Below are 21,363 nucleotides of genomic sequence, written 5' to 3' on the forward strand. Positions count from 1 at the left end.
TATTTTTTATAATAGTTTTACTTTCTCTTTAAAGATTTTATTTTTTAAAACTTTCTATTTTTTATATAACTGTCAATATTTCTTTTCCTCTCTCTTCCAAGCCTATGTACATTTTCACACACACTGTAAACTGTTTAGGGTGTATCCCATCTGAATCTGTCTTATTGTAAATCTATTGCCTAAAACTGCAGTGGCTAGTACTGAAGCAGCAGCCTTGGCTGTTGACTCTGCCCACCTCAGCTGTTCAATATGGTGGCAGTAATTTACTGCCAGCTCTGGGAACCATGCTGTCCACTGACTCTGGGAGGCAGTGGGTCTTTTTTTTTTTTTTTGGTCTGTACTAGCAAAGGCTAAATCCACCACACAGTGTAATGTGTGGCTTGGAGACACCTCTGTGTACTGTGGCAGGAATCTGCCATGCTGCAAGTCAAGCCCACATGCTGCTGTGAACCCACCATACTGTTGTAGCTCATGGCTTCCCTGACAGACACAACTAGGAAGCTGTTTTTAGCTCCATTTTAGAATCTTATTTTGCACAGCTTTCTCAGGCTTTAGGTGGAAACTCTTGTGGTGATAATTTATCTGTGTTCCCCAATAAAATTTATCTGAGGATCAGAGGATAAAGGTCAGCCACTATTAGTAAAAACTGAAGTCATGCAATGTTAGCACATGCCCTTAATCTGTCTGTATCTCTGTGTGTTCAAGGCTATGCTAGGAAACAGAGCCAAGTGTGGTGACACACACCTTTAATCCAAGTACCAACCATAGAGACCTGGAGGTCTGTACAGAGAGGCAGTGGCAAGGAGGTGAGGTAGCTAGGCTAATAGCAAGGTATGAGAAGGCTGAACAGCAAGGTAATAAAGGCCCAGGTAGACAGGAAGAAGCTCACTTTGGAAGCTGCAGTATCGTGAGGTAAGGTTAGCTGGTGGCTGTTCTGATTCCTCTGATCTCAGTCAGATTTTCACCCCTATTTCTTTTTTTTTCTTTTTTCTTTTTTTGTTTTTTTGAGACAGGGTTTCTCTGTGTAGCTTTGCGCCTTTCCTGGAACTCGCTTTGTAGACCAGGCTAGCCTCAAACTCACAGAGATCCAACTGCCTCTGCCTCCTGAGTGCTGGGATTAAAGGTGTGCTCCACCACCGCCCAGCATTCACCCCTATTTCTGGCTCTGTGTTTTTTTAATTTTTTTTTTATTTAATAAGACAACTTAGAAATTTGTCTAGAAACTCTTGCCCCATGTTTTAGCACCATTTGTTGTTGCTAGAGCTTTCCTGGCCCACGGTCAGGACAAATCTCTATCACCTGCAGTGGCTCAGACCCAACCTAGTAAACACACAGAGACTTATATTGCTTACAAACTATATGGCCATGGCAGGCTTCTTGCTATCTAGTTCTATCTTAAATTAACCCATTTCTATTAATCTATAAGTTGCCACATGGCTCGTGGCTTACTGGTATCTTTACATGTTGCTTGTCATGGCGGCAGCTGGCAGTGTCTCCTGACTCATCCTTCCTGTTCTCAGAATTCTCTTCTCTGCTTGTCCTGCCTATACTTCCTGCCTGCCTACTGGCCAATCAGCATTTTATTTATACAGAGTGATATCCACAGCACTTCCCCTTTTCTTTCTTTCTTTTTTTTTCAAAAAGGAAGATCTTAACTTTCACATAGTAAAATTACATATAACAAAACAATTATCAAGCAAGAATTACAGTTACAATATCTAGTCTATTTATAATATCTAGTCTATTTGTATTTGGCAAAATTAAAGAAGAGATCTCTATCTATCCTATTTTTGTGAGTCTAAGGTTCCATATCTAACTTATCTTTTATCATAACTAAGGAAAATTATAACTATCTAGTCTTCAAGTACATCAAAGACCTCAGAAGGATATAATATTACCTGAGAAATGGAAGAAGGATACAAGCAACTTTTGGGAGTTTTGCAAGAGTAGACAGAGAGAGCTGGCAGCCTGGACAGTCATCCAACTTTCCTCTGTAAAGTTGGGGCATCTGTATTCAGCCCACAGGCCTAGAGTCTCTCAGTCACCTCTCTGTGTCCTGTAGAATGTCTGGCAGTTTCCTCTGTGAAGCAGGAACCTGAAGGACCATTTTGCCAAGCAAAGTTCAGTGGTTACCTTCCCATGGGTCCTGCATGTCCAGTCAATCAAGCAGTCCAGGCAAGAACAGTTTCTTGTCCAAATGGCTATTTTTGCCAAGAAAAAGATAAACTCCATATAGAGTGTCTTCGATGCCCATCCTCCTCTCTGAAGTAAATTGGTGCTGCCAGGAGCAGATGTGTCTCATTGTCCAGAAAGTCTAAGTTTTTAAAACATTTTAAATGCCATATTCTGTAGGTCTTTGAAGTGTTTGGTGATTACCTATCTATCTGAAATATATCTATGTATACCTGGAAATCTTAACATGACTATAAGTTTGACTATCATAGAAGACTAATTATTATTCTGTATTTCTTAATTATCCATTACAATCTAAATGAGTTACATAAACATAATACCTCAAATGAGAATAGAAATATATATACATTATAACAAAATTATGTTTAAACTTGTATCAATAAACTAAAATCCATAGTAATGTAAAACATTTTAAATAAGTTGCTCTTTAAAATTAGATTCAACAATCTACCCTTTCATCCTATCATATCTATATCATATGCCCTTTTCTTCTTTAGAAAGAGATTGCATTTATAATCAACCTGATTTAAATAAAAATATTGGTTTTTCTCTGTCCCACACCATAGGGCTCTTCTGATATGGAACAAAAGAATCTCTCAACCTTCCTTTTTCTTTTTTTAGCAATATGTTTGGGTTTAGAGAAGGAGTGAGCCAATTCCATCTCCAAAGTCAGCTTGGTATATTTGGGAATTTGGGCATAACTTCTCTTACTACTTCCTGCTGGAGGGGGGCACTGTATCATATGGGAAAACAAAGATAATTTTAGGATTATGGAGTAGTCCGTGAGGGTGTATCATCTGAGCCAGTTGCCTTGAAACTGTTCTGGATGTTGGATCATCTGGGCCATGGTGTCATCGGAGACCTTTCAAGGGGTCTTGGCTGGTCAAATCTGATGCATTTTAATCTGGAACAAATCCATAGCTTCTGGCTTTCTGTGGAAACAAAAGCAGAGCCTCCTTTCCAAAGCAACATATCCTTACATCCAAATTTTGAAGTCAAGGTACCTTTAAAATATACATATTGGCTTAACTCAACAGCTTTTACGATCAAATGTTTTTCTGCAGTTAAAAATCCTAAAGACAACACAATCCAGATTCTCTGTGTAATATCCATCTTTACATGACTTATTTTTATACTACCTTTACTGTCTCTTTAAAGACTTTATTTTTTAAAACTATGTATTTCTTTATATCACTGTATATATCACATTTTTTCTCTTTCAACCCTATGTATATTTTACACACATTGTAAACTATTCCATCTGAATCTGTCTTATTGTGAACCTATTGCTGTAAACTGCAGCATTCTAAGACTCAAACAGTGCTGTGGCTGCTGGCTCCACCCACCTCAGCTTCCCAACATGGCAGTGGTACATTTACCACCAGCTCTGGGAGCCATCAACTCTTAGAAACAGTGGGTCTATGCTTTTATCAAAGCAGCATGTAGCCCAGAAACTTTTTTTTTAACTAGCAAAAACTATATCCAACACACAGCATAGTGCACAGCTTGGAGACACCTCTGTGTAACATAGTATAGGTCAAGCCCACACGCACACCACAAACCCCGCCATAGAGTAGCTCAAACCTGCAGGCTGCCGCTAACTTGAGAGAGACAACTAGGGAGCTTTTTTAAACTCCATTTTAGAATCTTTTTTCTCAGGTTTTAGGTGGAAACTCTTGCCAACCCATTGGGCACCATTTGTTTCTAGAGTTTTCCTGGCCCACGGTCAGGACAAATCTGTATCACCTGTCAGTCCTGCAGTGGCTCAGACCCAACCTAGTAAACACACAGACTTATATTGCTTACAAGCTGTATGGCCATGGCAGGCTTCTTGCTATCTAGTTCTATCTTAAATTAACCCATTTCTATTAATCTATAAGTTGCCACATGGCTTGTGGCTTACTGGTATCTTTACATGTTGCTTGTCATGGCGACAGCTGGCAATGTCTCCTGACTCATCCTTCCTGTTCCCAGAATTCTCTTCTCTGCTTGTCCTGCCTATACTTCCTGCCTGCCTACTGGCCAATCAGCATTTTATTTATACAGAGTGATATCCACAGCAATTTGTAGCTGGAGTTTTCCTGTGTCCCACCCAGTCCACAGCTGCTCAGATCCAAATAAACACACAGAGGCTTATATTAATTAAAACTGCTCAGCCATTAGCTCAGGCCTACCACTGACTAGCTGTTATACTTAAACTTAGTCCATTTCTCTTAATCTATATGTTGTCACATGTTCCGTGGCTTTTCCTGTGTGCCATTACATGCTGCTCCCTGGATGGCAGGCTGGTGTCTCCTTGTCTGCTTATGCTGCCTGGCTACTGGCCAATCAGCATTTTATTAAACCAGTGTACAAAAGCATTATCCCATAGCAGCTCTTGCATAGCCTTGGGATACCTGTCATTTGGCAGTTGTTCCCATAACGTGACTGGATAAATTAAGGTTGGTTGTTTGATAACTTTGGACTGTTACTCTCTAGTTTTATAATGTAATGGTGAGGTTGGTTGTCCTTTAAATTCCTCTGTCTGGGTCTGAATATCTCTTTTATCTGTTTTAGTAAGCTTTTCTAAGACTTGTAACTTAAATCAGTCAAAATTGCATTCTTTTCTTTAGTAACCTTTTCTAAGGCCATCTTGGCATTCATATCAACCAACTTTTAGGGATAAAACAAGAATTGCCAAACTGATAATGTTTATATCCCAGCCAAGTTACTTTCCCCCTCATTCATCTGTTCCATTAAATCATCCATTGTAGAATCATACAGAGACCTAACTTCCTCCATCATAGTAGTGTTTCCCATTTTTTAATGTGGGAAAAACTCTCTTTTTAAAAACTACTTCCCTTCCCTTTATGAATTCCAAGTTTTCTCACTAAATCTGCTGATGATGACAGTGAAGTGTAAGGCTGGCTGCTAGAATCTGAATTCTGGTCTTAAAAGAACAGTGTATGTGTGTGCTCTTAACCACTGTGCTATCTCTCCAGCCCAGGGAGTTAGTTTCTTGCCTTCCACAATGTGGGTCCTGGTATTGAACTCAGTAGTCAACCTTGGAGTGGTCTTTTTCCCATGAGCCACACTTGCTGGCCCTTGTCTGATAGTTTTGACATGAGAAGACCAGGTTAGGGATTTGACAACAGAAGACCCCAGAGGTAATGTCCCATTTCCATTGAATATCACAAGTGTCACTGAGACTCATGACAGTTAATGTTGACCTCAGTTGCCTAAGATAGTGTTTGCAGGTTTCTCTACTGTAGAGTTATTTTAACTTTTTCTCCTTTGTCAGTTTTCCATTTTACAAATTTCTACATTGCATAGATGATCCATGGGTTTTGTTTATTTTTCCTGTGAATTTCTGTTACCAGAGGTGGGAGCTGAGGCTTTCCTGAGGATTTGGGACTGGAAGCTGAGGCTTTAGTGCACTTGTAGCTATGCATTGGCTTACAATGTTTCTATGGATGTTTAGTTACATTTCTTCCATAAAATAATAGACTCCAAAGAATTGAAAAGGAGCCAAGTAGTATGGCACTAGCCTTTAGTGCCAGCATTTGAGATGTAATGACAGGTAGAGCTGTTAGGGTCCTAGAGAAGTCCCTCAAAAGACCACCATCCACATATGCAATCATCAAGAGCATTTATTATTCCAACATGCTAGGACCTGCCATCCCACACAAAAGCAAGATGGTGAAGACCCTGAGAGGGATGTGTGGGCTCCTTTTAAGCATAGCCAAGGGGAGGTTCTAAGGCAGTTAGGTCACTTTAGATATGATTTTACTTTTAAGCATAGCCATTGGTCCTGGCAGCAGATGTTGCATTAGGGCATCTTGCCCAGTGGTCAGTGCTATCAATAACCCAGGTGGCATCATTCTTCTGTTGTCTCATGTCTTTTTGGAGACCTTGGGTGTCATTGCTAGGAGCTGGGAGTCTCTGTTTGTCGTAGTAAGTTTTTATCAAATAGATTAGATCTTTGACAAGTTTGAGGACCATTACCTACTAAATATATTTGAACTAAACAAATTTTGGCCTAATTTTGAAAACATCTCTAAGTTTGGTAATAATAACAAGGCTGTTGTTTTCCCTTGTATATATGTTATTTAAATGGACCTCTCGGGTTCTGTTTTTTCTTTTATAAGTATATTTTAGAAGCATTTTTCCCTATCCATAGACAGATATTACAGGAGCAGTTAGACTGCAGTTTTCATTTATAGGTCATAGATGTGAAGTTGACAGTTTTAAGAAGCAGGTTTGTACTTCTCTATGAAATTCTGAATAGTTTTACCTTTGTCGTTTTATAGGAGGCCAAACATATAGAACCCTGTGACTTGGAAGGTTGTAACATAATGGTTTTGGACCTTAGTCCTCCTTTCTCTTCTTTAAAGAACATGACCTCTTTTTCAGTATGAATATTCTGCAATCAAGAATCATCAGTTATTTTGAAAATGAAAAACCCAACCAGAATTAATTCAATATGGTCAAATCTCCAATATATTTTACAGTTTCTTTTCAAATTCAGTATAGTTCATATCCCCTTTGGCCTTCTACATCTTCCCATGTATCTTCAAGTCTGTCTTTTCCTGTCTTTGCTCCTCTGCTTCAGCCAGACATAGACAAATTCTTTTTTCCTTTCCCTTCCCTTCATTATTCTAGTTTTCTGTCTTCTCCCTTGTTTCCCAGACAACATGCATATTTTAATCAAAATCTTTTTCTGTGGTTTCTTCTCAGCAGTTCAGAACATTGCATAGGTACAACATTTCAAATAAGAGCAGAAATAAATATATTTCATAACAAAATAATTCTGAATTTGCATCAACATATAAAAACCTCAACATGAAACATTTGAGTAGTTCTGTTCTTATCATGACCAATAATAATTTGTAACAAATTCCCCTAAGTGATGACAAGTATTTGTAACCCATTGAATGTAAGCCCCACCTGGTAAGAGTGACCTGCTTATCTCAGTTCAACCAAAGGAGCCCCAAAGTCCCAACCAAGGTGCAGTTAAGGATGTCTCCCAACCCACATGTTGTAAATGCTACTGATGCATCCACTTAGCATTCAGGCCTGGACTTACTTAGCTTGAGCTTCTTATAGACATGAACACATGGAACAGAACAGCAACATATTAACAGAATACAGACTAAGACAAAGAGTGCTCACACTCACCTACCAGTTTATCAGACGCTCAATGGGATGGAAGTCCAATGGCAAGTTCTTGGCTAATGCACCATATGTTAGGGTCCTGCAGAAGTCCCACAAAAGACCATCATCGATGTATGCAATCAACAAGAGCATTTATTAGCCAAGGGGAGGTCCTAAGGAAGTTAGGTCACTTTTGATATGATTGGCTCAAGTAAGAGGCAATCATTATTAGTATGTTCTAATTGGCTAGGGCTAGTCAGGACTAGTCAGGGGTATAGTTTTATATTTTTGGGAAAGCCTGGACAAGTCCCAGGCTTTGTCCTTGAGCTGCTGTGGCAGGGGCTGGCCTAGTATGTACAGTTATCCTCCCTGTTGACAGGGGTATTGGAGACTGATTGTCTTTTGTTCATGGCTCTTCTTCAGAAACTGCTTGCTCAGTTCCAAAAAGCGGGGACCCAGGCCTAGTTCTTAACTGAGTTATTAGGCTGTCATGATATTTGCCTGGCCTTCTCATTCCCCACTTGAGTAGTACATCATCTCTAATCTTGGAGATGGTTTTAATTGGTAAAAGATTTTATCATTAGGGTAGTAGACTATTGTTGGACCTAACTGGATCAGGACACAGAAATTTTTAGTTTGATCTAAAACCTGAACATTAACACAGGGAGTTAAGCCAGAAGTATATGCCCATCAGGTGTCCTTCAGTGGGATCAGGAAGCTAACTCCCATTGGATTATGAGTGAGATTACAGAGTGGGGGTTAGTCATGCAGAGGTTGTTCCAAACAGAGACCATTTCCCATTACCAATGGCAAAGTGAGCCTTTCCTTATTCGGTTATTGCCATCTTCAAGTTTGTCATGTCAAGTTTGTCATGGGTTTGATCCAGGGGCTGATATTTGGGAGTTTAGCATCATTGGTTTAGTGGTAACCAGACAGGAATTATTTAGTTAAGGCATCAGTGATGTAAGAGCTAATAGCAATTAGCAGAAACAGAAGGGCCAAAGGCCCTGCAATGGCCGACGAGTTCCTTATCTAGAAGGAACTTGGAAATAGGAATGGGGACCAGTTATTTTATCTCAGGTTCCCTATGACAAAAAATTCCCTTTTTAATCTAACATTCCAGGGGGGACAAGGGCAACATATTTGCTTCTGTAATTACTTCCTGCTTACATTAGAATGTTGTTGTCAGGGTCCTGGAAAGCCAGAATATTAGTCAAAGTCAAGGAGGGAATTTAGAAGCATCTGGTTCATTGACCAGCTGAAGAGACAGCATTAACATCAGATGGATTAGTCGGTATCAGCTTTCAGAATGCTCAAGGCTCGCAGTCATTTGGAGCGGATTATAGTCAACTTGGATGTGTTTGTCAGCCAAGTGGAAACCTGTCAAGATAGATACAAACTAGGAACAGAAGTTAAAATTTATGAACTTATTTGGAACTTTTGGACCCATGGTCTCAGTAATTGAGGAAGGGAGAGAAGTACCAAGACCAGGAGAGAGAAAAATACCATTTTCAGGAATAGACAGATGGGGAAACTTCAGCTGTATTTATTCAGAATCCTTTTGACCTGTGAGAAGTGGATCCAAGTTTTTTTTGATTCTTTGAAGTTTATGTGAATTTTCATTTTATAAAAAGACATAAAATTCCAGATATATCAGTATTATCAATCTGTATTGAAATCCATATTGTAGAAAAAGCAGGTAACAGATATGTGTAAAACAGCAGGAGTAGACTCATCTTTGAGTCCTAGCAAAAGCTACAAATTTGGCTTAAAAAGCATGTATATTTTCTTCTGTACAGAAAGCCAGGTATAGATTGGACTGAAATGTCTTTGACCCAATGAAAAGCATCTGTAAGTCTATATTTAGAAGATAACCAAAAGAAATTTAAAATCTTGAGCTTGTGACCCAAACAGTAAGCAGTCATTGCTTTATTAGCTTGTCAGAATTCTATTAATGTTAAACTTCAAATTTTTGAAATTTTAATGTAATGACAGTATGGCATAGGAAAGAAATTTTGCAATATTTTTCATAAATCTTAAGCCATCCTTTATATATCTCCATAAATTGCATTCCATTTTTTAAAATATCTTCTTTCAGACCCCTAAAATTTATATTGATCAATGAATTAACAAGGTGACTGCAGCCTTATGGAAGACTCTGGTTATCTGTTGCTGCTTAGCTGACAAAGGTATAGCCAGCCTAGTCATCAATACCATCAGATCTGAGAAGGATAAACTCTGAGTACAGACCAAACAGTTTCCAAATCTGTTTTAAAAAATGACAGAGACTCATGTCCAGGCTGTTCATGTAGATCTCTTCCATTTCTCCATCATTGGGCGATCCCCGTGTCTTTCTTTGGGTCCTGTTTTCCAGGTAGCCTCCCTGGTGATGTGGGTAGCAGTCCAGTCATCCTTGTTCCACATCTAGTATCCTCCTATGAGTGAGTACATACCATGTTTGTCTTTCTGAGTCTGGGTTACCTCACTCAGGATGATTTTTTCTAGATCCATCCATTTGCCTGCAAACCTCATGATGTCATTGTTTTTCTCTGCTGAGTAGTATTCCATTGTGTATATGTACCACATTTTGTTTATCCATTCTTCAGTTGAAGGGCATCTAGGTTGTTTCCATGTTCTGGCTATTACAAACAATGCTGATATGAACATAGCTGAACAAGTGCTCTTGTGGTATGATTGAGCATTCCTTGGGTATATGCCCAAGAGTGGTATAGCTGGATCTTGGGGTAGATTGATTCCCAATTTTCTAAGAAAGCACCATATTGATTTCCAAAGTGGTTGTACAAGCTTGCATTCCCACCAGCAGTGGAGGAGAGTTCCCCTAGCTCCACATCCTCTCCAGCATAAGGTGTCTTCAGTGTTTTTGATCTTAGCCATTCTGACAGGCATAAGGTGGTATCTCACAGTTGTTTTGATTTGCATTTCCCTGATGATTAGGGATGTTGAGCAATTCCTTAAATGTCTTTCAGCCATTTGAGTTTCCTCTGTTGAGAATTCTGTTTAGTTCCATTTCTTAATTGGACTGTTGGGCATGAGTGGGGGTAATGAAGGGTGAGGGTCAAGGGAAAGAGAGCTTGGGGGAGCGGGAGATCCCAGCTGGATCAAGAACAGAGAGGGAGAACAAGGAATAGGAGACCATGGTAAATGAAGACCACATGAGAATAGGAAGAATCAAAGTGCTGGAGAGGCCCACAGAAATCCACAAAGATACCGCCACAACAGATTGCTGGCAATGGTCGAGAGACAGCCCAAACTGACCTACTGTGGTGATGGGATGGCCAAACACCCTAATTGTTGTGCTAGAAACCCCATCCAACGACTGAGGGATCTGGATGCAGAGATCTATGACTAAGCCCTGGGTGGAGCTCTGGGAGTTCAATTAGTGAGAAAGAGGAGGGTTTATATGAGCAAGAATTGTTGAGACCAAGGTTGGATAAAGCACAGGGACAAATAGCCAAACGAATGGAAACACATGAACTATGAACCAATGGCTGAGGGGCCCCCAACTGGATCAGGCCCTCTGAATGGGTGAGACAGTTGATTGGTTTGATCTGTTTGGGAGGCATCCAGGCAGTGGGACCAGGTCCTGTGCTCATTGCATGAGTTGTGCTGTTTGAAACCTGGGGCCTATGCAGGGTCGCTTGGCTCGGCCTGGGAGGAGGGGACTAGACCTGCCTGGACTGAGTCTACCAGGTTGATCTCAGTCCTTGGGGGAGGCTTTGCCCTGGAGGAGGTGGGAATAGGGGGTGGGCTGGGGGGGAAGGTGAGGGGGGCGGGAGGGGGGAAAACAAGGGAATCAGTGGCTGATATGTAGAACTGAACTGTATTGCAAAATAAAAAAAAATGACAGAGACTACCCATTACCCAGACTGCCATCATCCCAGGCTCCTGTAGTCTTCATAGCATTGGCAGGATAGCATCTGTCTTTGGCTTCCAGGTCCATAAGGTAATAGTTTTCCTTATAGAGGAGGAACTTGGGGAAGACTGACTTTATTTTGTCAGTGTCTTGCTTGTCTGCAGTCTGGGCAGCAGGTGTTCTTAACTGAGTTATTAGGGCAAGCTGTTATGATATTTGCCTGGCCCTCTCAGAGCTCTATGAGTTTGAGACCAGCCTGGTCTACAAAATGAGTTTGTAGTCTACAGCCAGGTTTGTTAGACAGTGAAACCTTATCTCAAAAAAGGGGAGGAAGAATTGAAAACTGGTTAATTGTATAGATGATGTGGTGTTTTATCAGCTTTCTGGTGAATACTAACACTCTTAGAAATGCATCCTGGCCATGTGCTAGTTTCCATGTGCTTTAGAAGGCTAGGAGTTTGTTTTGGACAGTAGTAACTAGGTTTTAGAATAGGACAGGCTTATTGGAATATGATATAAATAGTTTTCTCTAAGTTTGTTTAAACTGAGTATAGTAGTACATACCTATAATTCCAACACTCGGGAAACTAAGGCAGGAGGATCACAAAGTCAAGGCCAGCTACATAGCTGGGCTACATAGTGACATCTTGCCTCAAAGGAAAGAAAGATAGGGGGGAAGGAGGTTGAAGGAGGGAAGAGAAAGAAAAAGGGAAAGAAATATTACTTCAAATATAAACCATCAATGGCCTTATCACATGATTTACACATACATATCTTCCCTTGTATAGACAGATAAATAGAAAACCTGCATTTTAGAAGTTAGAAATTTAAGTACATTAGAGTCAAGGAGTGTAAGTATGCTGACTCTAGCTCCTCACATTTGTGTTATTATTCCATTTTCTTGATAGTTCTGTTACATTCCCTGCTTTCATTTCCTTTCATTTATGCTATTTTTCCCCTACAATTATTTGTGTACCCAGGTCTGCCTCTCTCACTATTTCAGGAAGGGTAATATTTTGAAGATCAGGTTGATGGCTTGTTATTATTGTCCCCAACAGGGCTTGTGCCTCTAAATTGTGGTGCAGTGATAATTAGCTCTGAGAAGAGGTAGCATGGGACTATTTGAAAGATCCTAACATGACATTTAGCTCCAAGCAATAGCTCCTTGACCATGGAGAAAGGTTAAGCAGATTTCCTCCTTAAAAGGAAATCTGTTTTGGTAATTAAAGTTGTTAAAAATCATTAAGGGAAGCTGACCAGTGGGAAGTCAGGGAGGAGACAAGAAAGACAATGAAGGTTTTGAAATGTCCAAAGTATATCATACAATGTGAAACCATGTAAGCAAACACATTTTATATAATTAGTGAACGCTATTTTGAAATCATTAAAGGCTGATATGTAGCTCACATCCTGCATTCAGATCCTAAGTATATTTACAGTATGAAAATATGATACAAACAATGGATTCAGACATTTAAATTTGTCATATGGTTTCTTTGAATGTCAGGGTTTCCTTGTAGATTTAAGGTATATTTCTTTTGCAAATACTCAGTTTTCTCTGACTCTCTTTCCATCCAGTAAGGAACAGGTTGCTGCCGACTGAGCCTGATTGAGCAACACATTGCACTTGCGTATTTCATGGCTGAAGGAGCCTATGTCTGTCCCAGTTTCCAGAGCAGTTGTGTCATAATAGTTCCTTATTTCTTTATTAAGTGAAGTGAAAGCAGGATGGGAGCAGGGAGTTTGACAGACCACAGAAGCCTGTTCTCCAACAGAGGCCCTAACCTGGCATGTTCTGCTCCAGTCACAGCTGATAAACTGCAGAAAACCTGGCTGCACATTTGCCTGTTTAGATGGCTTCCTGCTACACAGTACACATCAAACTAAGGGCCAGGCCTCTTGGAAAGATCCTAGAGGATGTCAAGTGGGCTGGGAACTTTATTGATTTCTACATGGCTTGATGCTTCAGAAAGTTAATGGACTGGAGATCCACTTGACATACTCCTTCTAAGGATTTAAAATAAAGGGTCCAATAATCAATATCCTCTTTCATTCTCTGAATTATTGACAGGAAAGTGGCATGTATGTGCATATAAGGGACTTTATAATAATCTGTATTACAGATTAAATGTAAGTACCCTCATGGGCATGAGAGCAAGGCATAAACCTTACTGGTGCTACATGTGTCTCCTGAATTCATGAGCTGAGTCACTGCACATCCCTGTGGAAGAGACAGACAAGATAGAGCAGTCAGGACCATCACTGTAGTGAATATTCCCCATGGAAGTAAATACTGCTAGAGTGCAAGAGGTTTTCTTCTCCAGCAATAAATTGTAAAAGCCCGAGAAATCACAACCACTGAGTTCTGCTTGCAGTACTTCAAGATGATCTGCACTGTGGAATTTTTTTTTTCTATGGAACCATAGGAGAAGTGAGGAAGGTGTAGTGAGCAAAAACTGGCAAATGGTTACCTTGCTCTTCAGGTAAGGTATGGAGGCCTGTACCACAGCCCCATTTTCACTTTCTTCTTCTGTTTTTATAGTATTTTTAGAAATTGATATATATTCATATTATGTGGTGTATACAGTGTTTTTTCTTAATATATTTAGTATTTCACAACTGTTACTGTTATCTAGTTCCAGAATATTTCTATGACTTCCCTACTCCACCCCTGCTCAAATACAACTTCTTATTCCGACTCACATTGCATCCCCTACTTTTTTATCTGTTTTCTGGCATATTAAAGCTCTTAACAAGTCACATCTAAGGCCTCATGGTTTCAAAGTGGCTGTGGTTGTTTCAGTCTTATATTCTGAGTCAGTCCCTGTGGGAGAGCTTTCCTAAGCCTTGATCAGTGTCTTCACTTATGTCTTACTGTCCACCATTATGATAAAAAGGCTTGGAAATGTAGGTCATTTTCTGCTGTTAGGTGAAAATTAGAGTTCTGTTAAGAAGAAAGGGAGATGGATTTTTGTATATGCAGCTAGCAGCATCTGTCACAAGCACTCATATAATAAATAAATTAACACACAATTAATATTTAAGGACTTTACAGAACAACCATGTGGTCTTAACCTTGAAACATTAGATATACAATTAAGACAACCTAAATTTATATTAAATACTTAACATGTCATTCATACAGGAGTCATCTGGTTTTTTGTTTTTTGTTTTTCCCAAATATCACTCCCTCAGCAGTGACATGGATTAGAGTTGCTCAAGCAGTATGAAATTGGCCTGAAACTATGTCAGTCTCTTAAATAGATCCTGTAGTTATTTTAAGATTTTGTGTGTGTGTGTGACCTTACCATTTATAGTTACAAATACTTTTAAATTTAAAACCTTAAGAGTTTAAATCAAACTAACATATGTGCTTGGATTTGCAAAAAATCAATGTCAAAGAGCAAGTGGAAATCAGTAGCCAGCATATCTTGTTCAGTTTCCCACCCCAAGTACTCTATGTTCTATAAAAGACTCCGAACTTAAAGATTGTGTGTGTGTGTGTGTGTGTGTGTGTGTGTGTGTGTGTGTGTGTGTGTGCTTAGTGTTCTATACCTGCCTGATGTCAATTTAGGCATTATTTAGTAACTTTCTGCTACCTTTTATATTGTATGCATGTAATCATGTTTGTATACAGATATGTACATTCATACATGTAAGTATAGGCATGGATAAATATATTATATATTCAGTCACTATATTATTACTTATGTAAAGTTCTTCTAGAATCAGTATAGAATTCTTGAGATTCATTGCAGAACTTTGAATGCAATAAATGTAGCATCCTTATATTGAAAGTAAACTTAAATTCTAATTGATATGGCTATATGTATACTTATAATGTTAATAATGAATTGTTACAGAGTATTCTTCAACTAGCTTTTCTTTTTTCATATATGCAACACCTGTGTGCCCAGCTCTGGTCTAGCAGAAGATATTGCCCTTGTGGAATTTGCAGTTTACTAGGAAGATGGGAAACAAAAAGTGAATTGCTAAGTTATAGCAATGGCATGTGGTAGTCAGTGTGGCATGCTTATACAGGAACTGTGGAATATTTGATATTCAGTGATATTTGAGATATCAAATATGCAGTGATATTTGAGATAAGTTAGTGAGTATTTGTCTCAGGGTGACTTATGTGCAGAGATAGGAACAACAAAAGCCAGATATAAGAAGACAAGGGATCATTTACACAGAAGGAATATGTGCAAAGGAAATGGGGATCCACTACACTTGGCATATTTAAGGAGGCAAGTTTGATAACAATAGAGTAAATAGTATCAGTTACTTTTCTGTAACAGTGATAAAATACTGTGACCAAAGGCAACTTATAAAAGGAAGAGTTTATTTGGACTTACAGTTCCAGAGGGACAGTCCATCATGGTGGGGAAGCCTAGCAGCAGGTAACTGAGGCAGAAGCTGGGAGATCACATCTTCAATCATATGCAGTTAACAGAATAAGTGAACTGGAAGTGGAGTGAGGCTATAAATCCTCAAATCCCGCCCCCAGTGACATACTTCCTCCTGTAAGGCTCTACCCCTAAGGGTTCCATAACCTCCCCAAAGAGCACCACCAATCAGGAACCAAGTCTCAATATGAGTCTATTGGGGGGATGCATATTTTTTCAAATCAACCAGAGAGGAATGGCAGACTGAGAGGTAAAGTGTTGGGAAGGTCACAGAGAATGTGGTGATCAGAATTCATTTTATTTTCAGTATTATGAGGAGTCATTAGAGAGTTTTAAGCTTAGGAAGGAAGTGATTTTATTTTACTTCAGGAAAGAAAACCACCTTTCCTGGTTTGTGACAAATAAGTGGAAGGCAGAAGTGGACACAAGAGGGTGGGGAGGTGCTTGCAGTAGGTAAGTTGAGAGACTAGAAGCTTTGGGTTTGAAACATGATTTCTTCTAGAAACAGCTGAAGCACAGCTCAGCTGTCTTTTAGTAAGTCTGCAGTACAGTTTAGAGCTGGGATATAATTTTTCAAGGCCACACATGGCTTTGCATGTTTAACTATGTGATAATCTTAGCTTTGGGCCTCAGCATATTTTTCATCCATCATGTAACATTGCTCTTACCATGCTAACTGTTGCTCATGAATGAAGTTTGAACTTTCAAAAACTCATTTAAAAGTTAATAGTTTATTTTAAAAATTAACTTACAAAATAATAGTTTTCTTATAACATTTTCATACATGTTTCATTTTGAAAACCTGTTTTTCAATGAGTGTGTCAAAAAGTCACCAATATTGGTTTGTCTGTCCAGTAAATTCTCATTGGTATCCAGGCTTATGGAGATTATTGCTAAAATTGTTTTTCCTTTTTCTCATTTGCTTATTTATTTTTGTGTGTTAGGGGTGTGATGCTCAGAGGATACCTTGTGGGAGTTGGTCCTTTCCTTCTGCCATATGGGTTCTAAGGATCAGACTCGGGTTGTCAGGCTTGACAGCAATTGCTCTTACCCACTGAACCATTTTGCTTGTCCTGCTTTTCCTTCTTAAAACAGGGTTTCATTCCTACCTATCCTAGAACTCACTGTATAGACCAGGATGACCTACCTAGAATTTGAAGCAATTCTCCTGCCTCTACCTCCCAATTACTAAGATTACAGGTTTACATTACTTAGCCTAGTCCAGCTGTAAATATTTATTTATATTGACCTTTTATAAACAGAATCTCATGTAGCCCAGGCTGGCCTCAAAATTGTTAAGGATGCCTTGCAGGTCTCAGATTCTAGCAGCAGCACACCCTGTTTATTTGTCTGTTTCTCTTTGTGTGGTGTTCTGCTTTCCCTACTAGATTCTAAGCTACTAGACGCAGAGACAACTGTGCCTTGCATACTCAACTCATCTTTTGTACTTTGAATTAGACTAATCTTTTGTTGCATGAATAATTTATACTTGTTAGATATATTTGAGTTGTCTAATTTTTAGGCTTTATCTGAAACAATCCATTAATAGATTATATATGTAATTTTCTTATTCCTAAAGTTGGGTATGCTTTGTTGTTTGATACTGCTTTTGAGTTCTTTACTGAGAAGAGATTGCAAGTTCAAAGCCAGTGTGGGCTACATAGTGAATGTGAGACCAGCCTGGGCTACATGGTGAGAGCTCCTCTCAAAAAAACAAAACAAAACAAAACAAAAAACCAACAACAAAATAAACTCCTCAAACTCCTTTGCTTTAAGTTATGAGCATATATCTGTCTGTCTGTCTGTCTATCATCTATCACCTATCTGTCCACCCATCCATCCATGTATCTAATGTGTGTTTGTGTGGTGTATATGTATAGGTATATTCACCTGAGCATGTGCATGTGAAGGAAGAGGCTGATGTCAGGTGTCTTCCTCTATTACATTCTTTTTTATCTTACGTTTTGAAAGTGTTTATTTATCTATATGTGTGAGTACATTGCACGTGTGTTTGTGCACACACAGAGGCCCAAAGAGAGTATATGTGTGTTTATTGCACACGTGTGTTTGTGCACACATGGAGGCCCAAAGAAGGTATTTGTTTCCTTTTCTGCCACCATCTGTCCTTTGGGGCAGAATTTTTTCCTAAACCCAGGGCTTGCGAGCTCTAGTGATCCACCTGTCTTTGCTCCTCTTGGAGCTGGGGTTACAGGTGTGCATGGGATGCTAGGCTTTACATGGGTGCTGGGGATCTGAACTCAGGTCCTCTTGCTTCTGTAGCAAGCATTTTACCAACTGAAACATCTCCTCAGTCCCTGTTTGAGTTATAAGCCTTCATTTCTCCTTGGGGTTCATGAATACTGAAACAATGTTGCTCTTTGCTAGTGCTGGGTTGATGTGGACTTCCCTTTCTGGGACAGGAAGTGGTAAGGATGGAGTGAGCAACCTAAGCTGCCAGGCTGCTTGGGCAACTCTAATACCAGGCCGTGTTAGAGTGCAGGTTAGGATTTTCGTCATCATCCAAGCTTACTTGTGTACTACTGACTTGTAAACTAGCAAGCAGACTTGATAAGTGATCATATGGCTTCTCATCCACTCCAACTGAACCACACCAGTGGGAAGCCATCACTAGGTCTTGAACCCAAGGCCTTGTTCATGCTAGAAAAGTGTTATAATGCTCCCCTTGACCTCCCTTCCAACCACTGATTTTACAGCAGATTCCCTAGACTCTAGGCACAGTTTCTGTAAGTCTGAGATAAAGTCTTAGGGTTTGAATTTTAAGAAAACTCCCAGTGACTGGTGCTTTGTAGACTCTCATCTAAGTAAGAAAGAGATCATCCTTTTTATTCTCCCTTTTGTGATTCTGAGGCTTGAACCTGGGGCCCTGTGCATGCTAAGCCAGTGCTCTGTCCCTAAGCTACACTCCAGCCCCCCAATTTCTTTTTACTTCAGTTGCCCATGGCCTTTCCTTTCACAGTGTTTGTACATAAAGTTGTTGAGGTTGAGAAGCCCAGAGGAAGTATGTCCAGCCTGGAACTGTTAGGCTGTGTGCTTGGTCAGCACTTACTGTGTTCTGAGCCCCCTGCTGTGTGGTAGAAGCCACATGTGTTGCTTTCTGCTGTTTCCTTTTCTATCCACAGGCTGATATCTTTACCTTCATGGATAACAGATTGCTTTCTGGCTCTCCTTCTCATTGGTTCTTCCCACTCACAATTCCTCCACAATCAGATGTATTTAAAAAATATTTCTATAGTCTTATAAAGTTACACTGTTTTCATTCCCTTACTGGTCTTTTTGTTCCTATTTATTTGATTCTACAGTATACTGCCATCAGGAAACACTGCAAAGTTATAAAGTACCCTAACTGTGGAATGTTCATATGCTCCTACCCAGGAACAGCTGCTGTGTGCAAGCAGTATCTTTTGACTTCCTTGGAGGTTGGTTTGGTCTGTTTTCTGTGACTTCTCAATGAATATTTTCCTGATTGTTTTCCATCAATGTATAATTTACAACTGATAACACTTCTGCTGTTCTATACTCATTTTTTTGGCATGTGTGGGGTCATGGAATCACCAGCACAGTTCAGAGAGCACCCATCACCCCAGAAAGTTCCCTTGAGCCTCCTGCTATCACTCGCTTCCCTCCCAGACCTTGGCAGCAGGCAATCTATTTTCAGTCTCTGTGGCCTTTCCTTTCTAGAATGTCATTATACATAATGTGTGAGTTTCTTTTGCTTAGAATACTGCATTTTATGCATATATGTAGTTCCTATGGGTATCTGTATGTTCTTTTTTACTGTTGAGTAGTATTCCATTGTGTGGACCTATCGTGGTGGTGGTGGTGGTAGTGGTGGTGGTGGTGGTGGTGCTGTGTGTGTGTGTGTGTGTGTGTGTGTGTGTGTGTGTGTGTGTTTTGGCAGGGCTTTGTACTTGAAGCTCAGGATGGTCCTTTAAAAATATTAGAACACTTACATTTACTTATTTTATGTATGTCTGTGGTTGTGCATGCCGTGGTATACATATAGAGATCATAGGACAACTTGTAGGAGCTAGTTTTCTTCTATGCATTCTTTGTGATCAAGGATCTGATTAGCAGTTTGGGGGAATGACCTGAGATATGTTGTTTAAGATCATTATAATTCCTAGGAAAGATGTACTAGGCCTTCTCCAATGGGTCCAAGTCTTCAGGATACATCCTTGATAGTTTGGAACTGTCTAGCCTCTTGTCTTACTTCCTTTAGAAAACCAAGTTTTTATGTATCAGTGTTTGGTTATAGACAACACAGGATATAAAGTTGATAGCATTCCTTGTGGAGATGTGTGTGTGTGTGTGTGTGTGTGTGTGTGTGTGTGTGTGTGTGTGTGTATTTATACACAAGTGCACCTATGTGCACTGAAGACCAAACCAAGAGCCTCATGCATGCTACACAAGTGCATTACCATTGAGCCATCCCCAAACCCTGGCATTCTTGACTTATGTCTGGGATGAAGCTCCTACAGCCTGAAGTTGAATAACTGAAGTATGTGACAGCTTGGTAGTGATTAATATAGGAAAGCTTGGTATGCCACAGTCTAGAGAGAGAAACATAACCAACACGAACAATACTACCCAACATATATGATCCAAAGTATGCACATAATGTAAGCTACACAAGAAAGTCTCCAGGGATCATTTTCATTGGCATTGATTTCCATTAATGATGAGGCCCTGGAAGCCCAGCAGTGGTCAAGCACATATCATTTCCTGATGTTGGTTTTGCTTCATTGGTTCTGGCTATATCTAGAAACAATTTAAACTATTTAAACTGGAATTTCATTCTTGCATTATAAAAGAAATTCTAAAAGTTGAGGATGGGTACATTTTATATCAACTACTCTCAACTGTTCATTCATTCAGTTTTTGTGGAATTGGGGACTGTCTAGGGCTTCATACATGCTAGGCAAATGTACCATTGAGCTGCATGCATAGATGACCTCCTCATTGTTCTTATTATTTTAAGGTAAAGTTGCCCAGGTTAGTCTTGAATTTTCTATGTAGCCTAGACTGGACTTAAACTTGTCATCCCTCTTCCTCAGCCTCTCAAGTAGCCAGGATTATGGGACCGTACTACCAGATCAACTGTGTGTTTAATTAACATTTTAAAATATGATTAAAGTGTAATTCAACATTTTATTATATACTTTTATTTCAAATATTATATATTTTGTCCCCCCAAAGTCTTCATTTTAAAAGAAAATAATTTTTTTTTTTTTTTTTTTTTTTTTTTTTTTTTTTTTTTCGTTTTTCGAGACAGGGTTTCTCTGTGTAGCTTTGCGCCTTTCCTGGGACTCACTTGGTAGCCCAGGCTGGCCTCGAACTCACAGAGATCCGCCTGGCTCTGCCTCCCGAGTGCTGGGATTAAAGGCGTGCGCCACCACCGCCCGGCAAAAGAAAATAATTTTTAAGAAGACCACTTGAGTACATTCAGATTTGAGAGTTTCATTCATTTTGTTACTCACCCTTTAATAGATGTAAGTTATGGCAGAAAATGCATAGTTTGTAAAAGGCAGACAAGCTGACATTTCTTTTTGTCCTTCTTTCATTCAGGTGTTTGCTTCAGAATGGTAAGTGAAACCTATCTCTTATTTTTATGCCTTTTTTTCTTACTATTGATTTTAATCATAGAGGCATTTTCGACCCATTTTCTAGCCTACTGATTATATCCTATTCTTGACAACTGCTGATATTTTTCTTAAAATTTACTGTTTGTGAGTT

General features: G+C 39.5%; 1 protein-coding gene across 7 annotated transcripts in view; it reads left to right on the plus strand.

Moving 5' to 3' along the window:
* The window catches only part of Acyp2 (acylphosphatase 2), a 205,213-nt gene that overhangs the window by 12,402 nt on the left and 171,448 nt on the right, over nucleotides 1-21,363 (plus strand). For 5 of the 7 annotated variants that reach the window (XR_008217389.1, XR_008217386.1, XM_052734567.1 and 2 more), the window contains exons 2-4: nucleotides 9,701-9,767; nucleotides 18,930-19,046; nucleotides 21,196-21,212. Coding sequence is in view for 4 of the 7 variants with exons in the window: in XM_052734567.1 (XP_052590527.1) it covers nucleotides 18,989-19,046; nucleotides 21,196-21,212 (75 nt within the window). In the remaining 3 variants the exon portion in view is untranslated. Of the gene's footprint in view, nucleotides 1-9,700; nucleotides 9,768-18,929; nucleotides 19,047-21,195; nucleotides 21,213-21,363 lie in introns of those variants that run through there. The other 2 variants (XR_008217388.1, XM_052734565.1) reach the window with 2 other exon arrangements.

This window comes from Peromyscus californicus, unplaced genomic scaffold (genome assembly GCF_007827085.1).
Source record: "Peromyscus californicus insignis strain IS unplaced genomic scaffold, ASM782708v3 Scaffold_13__1_contigs__length_99412109, whole genome shotgun sequence".
Classification (NCBI taxonomy): Eukaryota; Metazoa; Chordata; class Mammalia; order Rodentia; family Cricetidae; genus Peromyscus; species Peromyscus californicus.